This window comes from Hyaena hyaena, unplaced genomic scaffold (genome assembly GCF_003009895.1).
Source record: "Hyaena hyaena isolate Hyena2069 unplaced genomic scaffold, ASM300989v1 scaffold_615, whole genome shotgun sequence".
Lineage (NCBI taxonomy): Eukaryota > Metazoa > Chordata > Mammalia > Carnivora > Hyaenidae > Hyaena > Hyaena hyaena.
In genome coordinates this window covers 169,548-183,347 of record NW_024081248.1, presented here as the reverse complement: position 1 = coordinate 183,347, position 13,800 = coordinate 169,548, and the positions used below count along the sequence as shown (strand labels likewise).

The 13,800-nt window shown below is 36.7% G+C and overlaps 1 protein-coding gene across 2 annotated transcripts in view; it reads left to right on the top strand.

Moving 5' to 3' along the window:
• Positions 1 to 13,800, top strand: part of FAM117B (family with sequence similarity 117 member B) — a 93,375-nt gene that overhangs the window by 58,149 nt on the left and 21,426 nt on the right. For both annotated transcript variants that reach the window (XM_039257391.1, XM_039257390.1), the window contains exons 5-7: positions 4,880 to 5,023; positions 7,277 to 7,502; positions 9,552 to 9,672. In XM_039257391.1, the coding sequence (XP_039113322.1) occupies positions 4,880 to 5,023; positions 7,277 to 7,502; positions 9,552 to 9,672 (491 nt within the window). The remainder of the gene's footprint in view (positions 1 to 4,879; positions 5,024 to 7,276; positions 7,503 to 9,551; positions 9,673 to 13,800) is intronic.

The window sequence follows — 13,800 nt, the reverse complement described above, 5'->3', positions numbered from 1 at the left end:
TCTTAAGCAGGCTCCATGCTCAGTGTGAAGCCCAACACAGGGCTTGATCTCAGGACTTGATGTGAAATCATGACCTGAGCTGAAATCAGGACTTAGATGCTTAACCAACTGAGCCACACAAAGGTTCCTCTTTGATTTTTCTCTTGATAGTCTTTCCAGATTATTAAAATGTTTTCTTTGTATTTCATGATATGTAGATTACTTTTAGTAGGGAAATTCCTTTAATATTCCTAACAGTCAGGGGGACAGTATTGCTCTTCTGCTAGTAGTATAGTCTACAACCACTAGTTAACAAAAGATCTTTTTCTTGGGCTTACTATGGATTTATTACAATTAGAAAAGAATTCTCACATACTTTTTTGAATGGTTCTTTTCCTGGAAATTCAGGGGTGAATTATTTGTTGTGAAGAATAAATACTGCCAAGTTTCTTAGAATCTTTAACATGTCCCTGGTTTCGAAAATTGACAAAGCCTTCAGATGCTTATAATTTTTAAGGAGTATTTCAGGAAATACTGTCATTAGAGAATATATCCAACACATTTCAGAATTGTTTGGGGATTAGAATTAGATGTTAGTAACAGAAGAGTGGGAGGTGCCAGCATCTTCACAGCTACATAAACTAATTTAGAGGTGAGAATGAAAAATCATGCAGGTGTTTTCTGGTTGTTATAGCTTCAAGCAAGAAAGCCTTCCCGTAGGATTTTCTTATTTCTTCATATGAGCTGGGAACACTGTAGTTTTGTAGCAACCTAGGCAGGTTTGAGAGCAAAGGGGTAGTGAAGAAGAAAAGAAAAAAACTAGGGTGCCTAGGTAGCTCAGTCGGTTAAGTGTCCGAATTTATCTCAACTTGTGGTCTCACTGTCTGTGAGTTCAAGCCCCACATTAGACTCTACTGTCAGCACAGAGCTCACTTCAGAAACTGTCTCCCCCCCCCCCCCGCTCCTCCCCTTCTCTCTCTTTGCTTCTTTCTCAAAAATAAACATTAAAAAAAAGAGAGAAAAGAAAAAAACCTATTTCCATCTGAGGAATGAAGGGCATTGCACTTTAAAAATAAAATTGCTGCTCTGCCTTGGAATCTTGGTATGGCAGACTAGGACATGGTTGGTATTCTTAAATTCTTAAAGATTTTACCACTTAGAAATCAAAAGAATAGGTACTTCTGTTGCGTCCTTTACTAGAGAGTATAGCTGCAGCTTAGAAGAGCTAAGAGGTGGATACCAGATGAGAAGGTAGAACTACAGTGATGTTGACAGAACAGGAGGCATCAAGGGCACCTGGAGGCTCCAAATCAAAAGCCCTTAAGATAGGAAAGCTTTTTTTCTGATGTATTCTATTTTTTTTTTCCATTCTAAACATCATTTTTCCCATCCCTTTTGTTATATTAGGCTCATATTTGTTATATTAGGCTTGTATTTGTTGTGGCACATATTTCTCTCATAGATCTCTGTTGAGTCACTGAACAGATCTTTATCTTCTGTTTTTTTTCCTTTAAGTTTAACTCTATTTTTCTTTTCCTTATTCATCTACTGCTTCAGTGGGTATTCTTCACATTTTTCCTCACTCTGTGTTGTACACAGTCTTATCCCCACACTTTGAAACAGATATTTAAGTTGTAATGTAGATTCATCTTAGAAGATTCAGTATTGGCCAAACCTCTTGGTGGACTTGGTAGACTCTCAGTTTTTAGGAAGAATTTGATCTTTAAATGGTAATGTATATAGATGTATGAAGAATGAAAATGGAAAAATTAAGCTTTAACATAGCAATTTATCTCCTTAAAACCCTTAATTGATTAGAAAATACTCTGATTTGAAGAAGAAACAAAAGTTGAGAAAATAGAGGAGATCTTTGTTCTTGACGTTTCCAAAGGACAGCTCTAAGGAGAGAGAGATTTTACCTTAGTACAGTGAAGAAATTTTAATCTCTCAGAGCTGTCTGAAGATGACCTCTCAGTTATGATAACCCACTTATACTTGCATATACTGACTTATATTTAGAAACACAAATTTTGTTACTGAAATCTATAGATACGGGAAAAATAAATTATATGCACATGCACATAAAATTCCTTAAGAGTCCTTGAAATTTGAAGCGTGAAAATTTAAATGTATAATTTTTTTTAATTTTTAGATATTTTAGAATATAGTTTATGTAAGGGATGTGTGTTTAATGAAGAAAATCCCCAACAACTTGAGTGGATTATTTTTCTTTGAATCCTATAACTAGTTAAATTAATTATAGTTGAATCTTTGTTTCATTTACCTAAAATGCTGTGTTGACCTTAGGGAAGTGGCAGTTTTCTGTTCCTTCTTTTCTTTCCTTTGCTTTAAATAGACTAAACTGTTGATAAATAGTTGCTGCTATTTAGATTATATTTGAGAAAAACTTCTTACCAGATGTGTAGGATATGACTTCTTAGCTACCTTGAAAAACAGTAACCAGATGTACTGTTATTTATTACACTGGCAAGTTTCTGTGTATGTGCATTTCCCAACATAACAGCCAGGAAACTTAAGCTTTCTGTTCTTAATATATTTATGGTTATAAAATCCGAGGTCAGCATTTTGTAACAGCCTTGTCAGAACATCCTCCTCTTCTAATCTCCTTCATTTCTTTTTTTTTTTTTTTTTGTGATCCGTGTCAATTATTTTAATCTCCTTCATTTCTATAACTTAACCGTTATAAACCAAATGCATATCTGAAAGCAGCCTGAAAATGGCATCGAGTGCAATCTGTTGTTTTGTGACGTTTAGAAGAGAAAATTAAGCTTAGAGTTGAATTTGTTACATACATACTAACTCCTGAGATTCTTCTTAGTCTGTACCAGTTCTCTGCCGTTGTTTCCCGACAGGGTGAGTCCATCCATAAGCAGGATGAGTGTATGACAGAAATGTTCTGTTCTGTTCTCAATGCCATGCTCGTGAGCTGTAGACTTCTTTTAACCCCTAACTGCTTTAGTCTGAGTCTGTTTTTCTTGTCACCTCACTATTTCTTTTCTTACATTAGATCAGGGACCCATTCTTATGTAACCTAAAATTTAACTTTCTTACAACTCCCATCACCAAATATTAGCCACATTGGGTATAGAACTTCAGCATATCAAATTTGAAAGGAGACACAGACATTCACTTTATAGTACAAGCCTTGTTGAATAAGCATCATGTCTGTTCTAGGCTCTCTTTTGAGCATTGGCAATAAGGAGATGCATAAGTGGCAGCACTTCGTCATTGCTTAGTTACTGTTGGACCCCAGAATTTTACTTTCTTCACATGGAACATGGGAACCACTGCAGCGCACATCAGAGAATGGTTTTGAAAATGAAGTGAGAGGGCATGTGGTATCTGGCCTACCTTGGATGGATGCTCAGTAAACAACAGCTACAATTTTTATTTTGTGCTTTCTCTATTATGTGTTTTATTATTAAAATAATTTCTTGCGTTTTCACAATATTTTTCAGGTATCGTTTTCTTCTAATACTATCTTCTCATTTCCCCCCTTTAATTCCTCTGTTCCCCAGTCTTCTCATGCCCTCAAGATTCTCATATTGTCTATTCCCTTTTCACTTCAATCTTTTCTTCCTATCCACTCCAGATTGATGCTCCCCTTTGGCTTTTTTCTCACCAATTTTCCAAGGATGGAAATTTGCCTTTTCCAAGGATTGTTGATATATAATGCTTGTTTCTAAAAAATCTTAATTATAAAGGTGAGCAGGAATAAAAGAGGAGAAATAACAGGTTTAACACTAAGTTCTATATCACACAACAGGGTTATATCCATTGAATGGAAACTAGTGATGATTTGGAGGCCCTGTTACCTTTGTCTTCTTGTCCACATTCCCCTGAAAGAGAGGTTTTTCAGTGAAACCCCTCTAAATGAAGGATGGACTAATCACATTTCTTTACTAGACCACAGAGCAATATACAAGATGATCTTCTGGCACACTGCTGCCGTTATGATGCCATAACATGCTTGTTCATGTTTTACTTTGAGTATCTTATCAGGAAACCATGCAATATCCTTTAATTATATAATCATCTATTTCTTTTCAAAAGTAATAATGTGCAAGTGGAAAAAGGAGAATATGAATTATATCATTTTCTTTACTTAACAAAACATAGTAAAATCATTATGGTGAAAGGATAAATTAAATTTCATAGGGAAGTTATTCTCATTTCTACAATCTCGCTATTATATATTGACTTTGGAACTGATTTTGTTTTTCCAACCAAAATATGTACATATTTTTTGATAAATTGCCTTTTAAAAATTCCTTTCCTTGAGTATAGATAATTGTGGCACTAGAGGACTTTTCAAGTTATGTTCTAAAATCTGAACTCTGGGAATGCCTGGGTGGCTCAGTCGGTTAAACGTCTGACTTCGGCTCAGGTCATGATCCTTTGGTTTGTGAGTTTGAGCCCCACCACGTTGGGCTCTATGCTGACAGCTCAGAGCCTGGAGCCTGTTTCAGATTCTGTGTCTCCCTCTCTCTCCGCCCCCCCCCCCCAACTCTGTGTGTGTGTGTGTGTCTCTCTCTCTCTCTCTCAAAAAAAAAAAAATTAAAATTTGAACTGTTACAGTCATAAAAACATTTCTGAGGCAGACATTCTTTTAGTATTTTCCTTTATCCTTCCTCTCTTTATAGTCCCTCATAGATACGAATTACTTCTGAAATTTTAACTTGACTATCTGGGATTTTGGCTTTAAGTTGTATTTTGTGTTTATCACAGAGCATGATTGGTTACTCATAACTTTTTGTAAGGTCTGTAAACTTGATTTATTTTAGAGTTGTTGATGTCAACTGGAGTATGCTTCAAACGAGAGAATTAAAAGGTGGCATATTAAAGCCTTTTTCTCCCTTCTCTACCTCTTTTTCTTCAGGCTCCTGTTCCAAAGAGTGCACTTATTCCAGTAATTCCCATCACCAAATCAACAGGTTCCCGGTTCCGAAATAGTGTAGAAGGATTGAATCAGGAGATTGAAATAATAATTAAAGAGACTGGGGAAAAGGAGGAACAACTTATAGTAAGTAGTCTTGTATCTTAAAATTGTTCTTCCACATTAACTGTTCTAATGATTTTAAAAATTACAGTTTCATTTTCCATATATACTTAAGTTTCTTCCTTCTCATTGAAAGAGAATGAAAATTTATTTCTTTTGAAAAACTTTGACCTTGGGATGTTAATGAAAAGTTTTAATTTCCTTGCATCTCTTAGAGACAACTGATAGGACTTAAATTTGGATCCTTGAACAGAAACTACTTTTTGCTTGCATTTCTCATTTGTTACAACTCCATGTAGCAAAAGTTTAGATTAAAACTTGTTGGGGATGGAGGGATAGGACTTCATATACCTGTTCCTTACTGTTCGTGAGTTACTATTTGGTTGACTTTATCATCATGAAGTTCTGCTTCATGTTCTGCTTACCTATAATATTCGTAAGACAAGAATGATTCATATGTAAGACACAGAAAGTTTCCAGTTTGTATTGAAAAGCATGTTACAGAGTATATTTAAGCTTTCATTCTTCAGTGAAAGAGGAATCGGAGGGTTTGCAATATTATTTCTGTTGATGCTTAAGATCCTCTCCCTGAAAAAAGATAGTTGCAGATGACATATCAGATAAAGGGTTAATATCCAAAATCTATAAGGAACTCACCAGACTCCACACCCAAAAAACAAACAACTCAGTGAAGAAATGGGCAGAAGATATGAACAGACCCTTCTCCAAAGAGGCCATCCAGATGGCCAACAGACACATGAAACGATGCTCAACGTCACTCATCATCAGGCAAATACAAATCAAAACCACACTGAGATACCACCTCATGCCAGTCAGAGTGGCTAAAATGAGTAAATCAGAGAACTCTAGATGCTGGCGAGGATGTGGAGAAATGGGCACCCTCCTACACTGTTGGTGGGAATGTAAACTGGTGTAGCCCCTCTGGAAAACAGCGTGGAGGTTCCTCAAAAATCTAACAATAGCACTCCCCTATGACCCAGCAGTAGCACTGCTAGGAATTTACCCAAGGGATACAAGAGTGCTGATGCATAGGGGCACATGTACCCCAATGTTCATAGCAGCACTCTCCACAATAGCCAAAACATGGAAAGAGCCTAAGTGTCTATCATTGGATGAATGGATCAAGATGTGGTTTATCTATACTATGGAATACTACTTGGCAATGAGAAAGAATGAAATCTGGCCATATGTAGCAACATGGATGGACCTTGAGGGTGTTATGCTGAGCGAAATAAGTCAGGCAGAGAAGGACAGCTACCATATGTTTGCACGTATAGGAGGATTCGGAGGAACTTAACGGAGGACCATGGAGGAGAAGAAGGGGAAAAATAGTGGGGGAGAGGGAGAGAGGCAAACCATGAGAGACTCTTGAATGCTGAGAAACAAACTGAGGACTGATGGGTGTGGGGGGGAGGGGGGAGATCGGCATGGAGAAGGGCACTTGTGGGGATGAGCACAGGGTGTTATATGGAAACCATCTTGACAATAAACTATTTGTTTAAAAAAAAAAAAAAAAAAGATCCTCTCCCTGAAGATTAAAGGTTGGTTTAGCTTAGAGAAAACACAGCTCCCCCATACCCTCTTGTCCATACTGCATGATGGGAGTAACTCCTTGATGTAACAAATATAAATGAACCAGAAGTGTACCAGGGAGTTGGTTTTCCTGCTAAGTGAGCCACGCAAGCTTTCCTTTTAATGTTTTCCTTGATTTTCCCCTATAATTAACATTGCTACCATTAATCTTTCCTCATTTGGGAAGGTTTCTTTGGAAAAACTCTTTCAGGGGGAAGTGGGCAGAGGGAGAAGGTAGCAGGACCTGTCATCAAGTATCGCTAGTTCACACAATGGATAACCTTTTCTTCTAATATAGAACCTGGTGTTATACCTAGATTTCTCCTCTTTTACCATGGCAATTCTTCACAATTTAAAAAATATTTACGACGTGATAACTAATTCGTTGCAATTTATCATTCATCAAGCACTGACCATCTGTCATATGCCAAACCTTGGGAATATACAGTCTTTGCATATGCTGTTCAGTGGTTAGTAGGGCAGTCATATTAGATAGAGATGTCAGTAATGGAGCAGCACAAAGGTGTTCCCCCCCCCCACACCCCCCGTTGGACCTAATTAAGTGGGACATTTCTGATCTGTGAGTTATCTGGAACAGTAGGGGAAGGTTGATATTGGGTGAATTTCTGGTGACTTTTCAAAATCAGTGATAAGTATATGTATGTTTTTATAATTTTATAATAGCCACAAGATATTCCAGATGGCCATCGTGCACCACCCCCCCTTGTACAGAGAAGCAGCAGCACACGCAGCATCGATACGCAGACCCCCGGTGGGGCAGACAGGGAAAGCAACAACAGCAGCCGCTCTCAGTCTGTGTCCCCCACATCTTTCCTCACCATCTCAAATGAAGGTAGTGAAGAGAGCCCTTGTTCAGCTGATGACCTGCTTGTTGATCCCAGGGATAAAGGTACAATGAAGGAGGAATTTGTTGCCAGATGATAAATGAACACCACCTATTTTATCATTCATTCTATTCATTTTCTAGCAGAACACACACACACTTAAGGCTACTAAGGTGATTACTTTGACATACATTCTTAACATAGATTTTTAAAAATTAAAGTACACAACAGTAGGTTTTACCATGGTGCTCAAGAGATGGTCTAGTTGGGTGGGTTTATGGAATTTTTTGGACCTTTTTTTTCTTTTTCTCCACTTGTTAATTCAAGTCTGTTATTAGTGAGAAACATTCTTTTTGGTATAAATGAATATTGGTCCTGAATAGCACTTAGTTCTCTTTCACCTTAGTTGTCTTGTTTTTACTACCTTACTATTTTTAATTGAACTTGAAACCTTCAAATTATTGTTTTTTTAGAATCTCTTTGTGAAATTTCTAACAATAATTAAGCAAATGCAAAACATTTGCAAAACAATGCAAAATTAGTATTGAAGGCAAGCCTGTAGTAAAAGGTTGGAAGGCTTCCTTTTAGTACTAAACTACTTGCACAACTTAAAAAATAACTTGGAAACATAAGCTGTTTGAATGTTAATTACTAATGTTCTTACCTTTTAAAACAACTATGACCTTTCTTCTGTCTATATCAGGGCAATATTTTGTTAGCCTAAGCCAAGTTACTGTGTGTACTTGAGAGCAATAATGTATTTGTAAATTCTGCCGCTCAGTTCAGTAGTCATTTATTTAGAAGCTACTAATCACAGTGTATTGAATGTTCCTAAAATGTTACAGTTGGCTGTTACTATCAATTTCCTAAGTTATTGAGACTGTAACAAATGCAGAGAACATAAGATTTCCCCGGAGAAGTTATTTAAAGCCATAAGCAATTGTAAATGTTACTATTTGGACCTGTTTTGCCAGCTTTTAGGTTAAGTAATATATAGCTATTCTAGGCCAACAATCTTGACCAATTAAATTACAACCCCTGGGGTGAGGGTGGGGGTGTAGAACACAGGTACCGGGAGTTTTTGATGCTCTAGGTAACTCCATTGTGCACCCCAGTCTGAAACTGAATTAAATCTTTGGTTGGGCCGTGTGTTTCTTATCAGGAATCTGCATATTAACTACTACCTATACCTTTAGGATTAAAAGGAGTGGTGAGTGCAAACCATTTAGCATGGCTCCTGGTACTTAGGGTTCATACTTTCTACTTTTACTTCAGTAATAAGTAGGAACCTCATGAATTTTGTGTAATGCTATGTTTGACTTTAAGACACTAATCTCTGAATTTCTTTTATAAGAAAATAGGACTACTGCCAGCAAGAAAATTCATAGCTTAGTTGACACAGACTGGAAATTGTAGAACACTTAGGCAACATATCAAGAATTTTAAGTTAATAGAATATAAACTGAAGACATCAACATTGAACAGGAATACCAGAGTAAAGAAGTATTCACTTTGATAAGGTTAATTTGGAAGGATTTTAAAACTTTGAGCTAGACTTTGAAGGAAGTTTTGGCATATGAACAGAGATAGACCTCTTAGGTATGGAGAAGTTCATAGGCAAGAGGAAGCCTTTGGCATATAGTGCACAGATGGCTTCTAAATACGTGGAGCAGAGATTGTAACCAGAGGAGCAGAGAAATCTAGAGATTCTGAAGGGCAAGCTAAGAGTGACTGATAAGCAACCAGTGAAGAGTCATCTCAGTTACATGTACTGGGAAGAAAGGAAGTGGCATATGAGTCTTTGCTGAGTGTATAAGAAATGAGGGAGCAAGAGAGATCAGTGTTCAGTGCCGTAGATTAAGTGATACAGGCCTAAGCTGTAGTAATTGTAAGTGGAAAAGAAATAAAATTATTTAGTTTTATAGATTTAACAAACATTAATCTTCTCTTTACCTGGTATTGTATTAGATCTTGGGGGATGATGTTGATGATAAAACACTGTTCCTACCCTCAAGTAGTTCATGGTATAGGGGGAGGTCACAAACAATTAAATGCAGTATAACTGTACTTATGTGGTGGTGTTTCTTAATAATCCAGCATGCCATTTTTTGCAGAGAATGGGAACAACTCTCCTTTACCTAAGTATGCAACCTCACCAAAACCTAACAACAGTTATATGTTCAAAAGGGAACCTCCTGAGGGCTGTGAACGGGTCAAAGTCTTTGAGGAATGCTCGTAAGTACCCCTTAAATAACTTGTCATATGAGAATTTTCAAATAAGTTGAAGAATAGTACAGTGATCACCCATATATCCACAGCCCAGACTCTGTAGTTAACATTTTCTTATATGTGCTTTGTCTTTGTATGTGATGGTGGTGGTGGTTTTTGCTGAAGTGTTTGGAAGTAAATTGCAGACGACATTACACTTAACCTTAAATACAATTTAATATTGTTTCCTAAAAGTAATCATAGTACCCCTATATAACTACAATACCCTTATCACATCAAACAAAATTAACAGTAATGCTTAATATCAACTGATATCCATTTGATTTTCACATTTCCTCTGTTGTCCCCAATGTGTCCTCTGTGGCTGTTTTTTTGAACCTGTATACAGTCAACATCACACATTGAATTTAGCAGTATATTTATTAAAGGTAGACCATGGCTCTCACCTAGTATGTCTTCCTTCTTTCAAGGATCGATTTCCCTTCAGTTTTTATGTACTTTTGATCTCTAGTTCTTTAAAAAGTATTAGAAATATTTTGTCTGCCACTATAGGAAACAGAATTTGATTATTGTTCCAGTAGCAGAATCGTGTTACTGTAATTAAGCTAACATAAGCAGCAGGATTTTAAGAAGTGTCTAGTACTGTTGGTATGTGATCTCCTATACTCATGTTTCTGTTGGCTGGTATGCTCTTCAAGCACTAGAATTTTAGACTCAAAATTTGCTCAAAAGGTATTGTAGCCTTCATATTTTCATGACTCCTTGCTTTGTAAGTGGTGGCTATAAGTTAGTAGGTATGTATGAGACAGCCAATTAGGTGATGAACATTATTTGGGGATGTGATGGTAGTACTTAGCCCTCACCTTCCAATCTCACTATAGCTGCATGTCTAAGGGTCAGCCTTCTGGCTTTTTCTCACTTATGAAATGTGTGGAACACAGCGTGAAGATTGTCCAACCTTGTCTGACTGACTCAATGTAATTTATCTTCTTCCTCCATTATGAACATCTTAGAATCATTTTGAAATATGGCGTCCTTTGTTCCTCTATATGCTCCTCCTGTCAGTGCTTCCTGTAACCTAAATTCTGAATAATTTTGCCAAACAAAGAACATTGTTTTTGAATCCCCTTAATTTCTATACTAGGAAATCCCAGCTCTCAGTCTCCTATCAGCTTTTGTGACTAATTAAAAACTCTGTTTGAGCAACTGCTTTATCCCTGTGTCAGTCTAAAAGCTTGACTGGAGCAAGCTGAGAATTTAAGTAGAATTTCTCCAGATTTGTTTCATGGATTCCCTGAATCATAACCATCTGGAGTAGTGGTTGAGACTGCAGATTCCCAGGCCTAATGCATAAATATGGAGATAGGACCTGAACTATATATCTCTAACAAATACCTCATATTTTTTATGCCCGCTTTGCAGATGCTGGCTTGGACTTTCCCTTGAGAGTTCTTAAGGGATGCCTCAGTGGCTCAATTGGTTAAATCTCTGACTACTGATTTCAGCTCAGGTCACGATCTCATGGTTCATCAGTTTGAGCCCCTCATTGGGCTTTGCACTGTCAGTGTGGAGCCAGCTTGGGATTCTGTCTCCCTCTTTTGATGCCTTTCCCCACTCACTCTCACTCTCTCTCTCTCTGTCTCAAAAATAAACATTAAAAACAAAAAAAGAAATAGAATTATTCTAGAGCCACCTGGGTGGCTCAGTTGGTTAAGCCTCTGACACTTGGTTTTGGCTCAGGTCATGATGTCATAGCTTGTTAGTTCAAGCCCCCCATCAGACTCCAAGCTAATAGTGTGGAGCCTGATTGGGATTTTCTCTCTCTCTCTCTCTCTCTCTCTCTCTCTCTCTGTCTCTTTTTCTCTTTCTCTCTCTCTCTCTCTGCCCTTCCCCTGCTTCCAAGTGCACTTTCTCTCTCTCAAGTTAAATAAACTTAATAGAATCATCCCATTTCTTTTTTTTTAAGTTTTTAAGTAAAAATCAACTGATCCAAATGGACCTTTTTGGAGTTGAGCTCTTTGATTTACTCATTGGTAGTTAAGATTTGGCCAAATGCAGAGAAATTGTTGGTTGGCTCAGAAATAGTTTGAATTTCTGTTATAAATGACTTTGTGTGAATATTTGTTATGTAGGTTGGTGTACTGTGGTATTTGCCTTAATCTCTTGCATTTAGAAACTGTCTCAGAACGTAATGTCTGAGCTATATATATATATATATATATATATATACACTGCTACATTATCTGTGTCTAAAAGGAGGGAAGAGAGTGTGTGTATATGGATGGATAGATAGATCAAAGAAATAGATAAACCCTGATGTGTTACACGTTTTATGGCACATGCACATGTTATTAGAAGATAAACTTACTCTTTTTAAAGTGTACATAGTTTGTTATAAATGATACTGAATACAAAGGATGTGTAGCATTTAAAAACTTATTCATTTTTAAGCATTTTCATTACATATCAAAAAAAATTTATAACAGTAACCCAGGAGTGGATTTCTTAGAGGTAATTTTAACTTTCTGTGAATTAAACAAATTATTCGAAGTCTAAAAAAATTAGTCTCTTTTGTACTACCTCTGTCAAAATGAGAGCTAAACCCACTGGGCATACTAGCAACAAACAAAAATAGATTATTGGTTCAAATTAAAAAGTTTTGAGCTTATTTAATCATTCTTTGAGGAATACTTTTGCCTTTAACTCTTACTTTTGGTTTGAAAGAAGTAACTCTGACTGGAACTGGAGACTGGAGTGGGTTGAGGGTTGATCTCTGGTTTCTAGAAATGTGTGTTCATTTACCTGAATGCAAATCGGTGGTTGACTTTAGACCCAGAATTTATACCAGATTTTGTACTTCAGTCTCTGTATTCTTTGTGATACAGCACATACCATAGCCATGTCATCTGCATTTTGTCCTTTTTTAAATAAAGTCAAATATGCTGTTTCTTCCTCCAAACTAAGGAATTCTTTGGCCTTAGTTACTTTAGATTCCTAGGTGTTTTGGCCTTTTTGCAATACAGAGGTAATTTAAAAAATATAACATGATCCTCCCTCTTTCTCCCTTCTTCCAGTTATAAGTAACTTGGACCCACCATTTTCTTTGCTGATAATTAATTCCTGCATTTAAAAAAAATTGCACAAGGCTTTTAAACAGGAAGAATTCCTTGAATCAGTATAAGAATACCTATAAGTATTATCCAGCCTATCGGTTTTTCAGAAAGTCAGTTTGTAAACAGTTGTATCTATTTTGAGACACAATTTTTTTTGGAATAATTCTTAAGGAAAAATGAAAATTTTAAATTAGTTGAGTTTTTTTTTTTGTATTTGTAGGTATTAAGTTGAAGCATTGAAGTGATATGAGTACTTGGTACTGAGTATTGGTACTTGGTACTAAGTAGTATTAGCATAGGTATAGGTCACATGTCCCAGGGGTAGATAACCTGTTTCTTGGGGAGTGAGCTCCTAGAAAATGGGAGGAGTCGGAGTGATTCCTCTTGCTGGTGGGGTGGCAGCTGGAGGGCGACAAAGGAAGGTGTTTGTTTTGTGTGTTTTGTTTGCTGGGGAGGTTGGTGGTTTTTACGTTAACTATTTTGTTTTTTGATCTTGGTGCTAGTTAGATAATTTATTACTGTTTATATTATTTTGTGTGAGTTCTATTTTAACGAAAGCAGTAAGAAAATTAAGTCATTTTTTAACAAAATAACCTCAAAAAATTGACAAAAACCTACACCTCATTTGGAGGAGGGTATAAAAATTGATTGGCCATTTTCCAGTAAGCTAGGAATGAAAGTTTTTTCTTTTTTTTAATATTTATATATTTTTGATAGAGCACAAATTGGGGAGGAACAGAGAGAGAGGGGGACAGAGGATCCAAAGCAGGTTCTACACTGACAGCAGCCAAGCCCGATGTGGGGCTTGAACCCATGAACTACAAGGTCATGACCTGAGCTGAAGTGAGACGCTCAACCGACTGCGCCACCCAGGAGCCCCTAAAGTTATTTCTAATAATTCCACTCCAAGAAAATTCAAGCATAATTTAATTATAGAAATCTAACCTCAACTTCCTAGAATTGAAAACCATACTCTCACATAGTAAAAATAGAGGAGTGTGTGCTCTTGTTATCATTAATC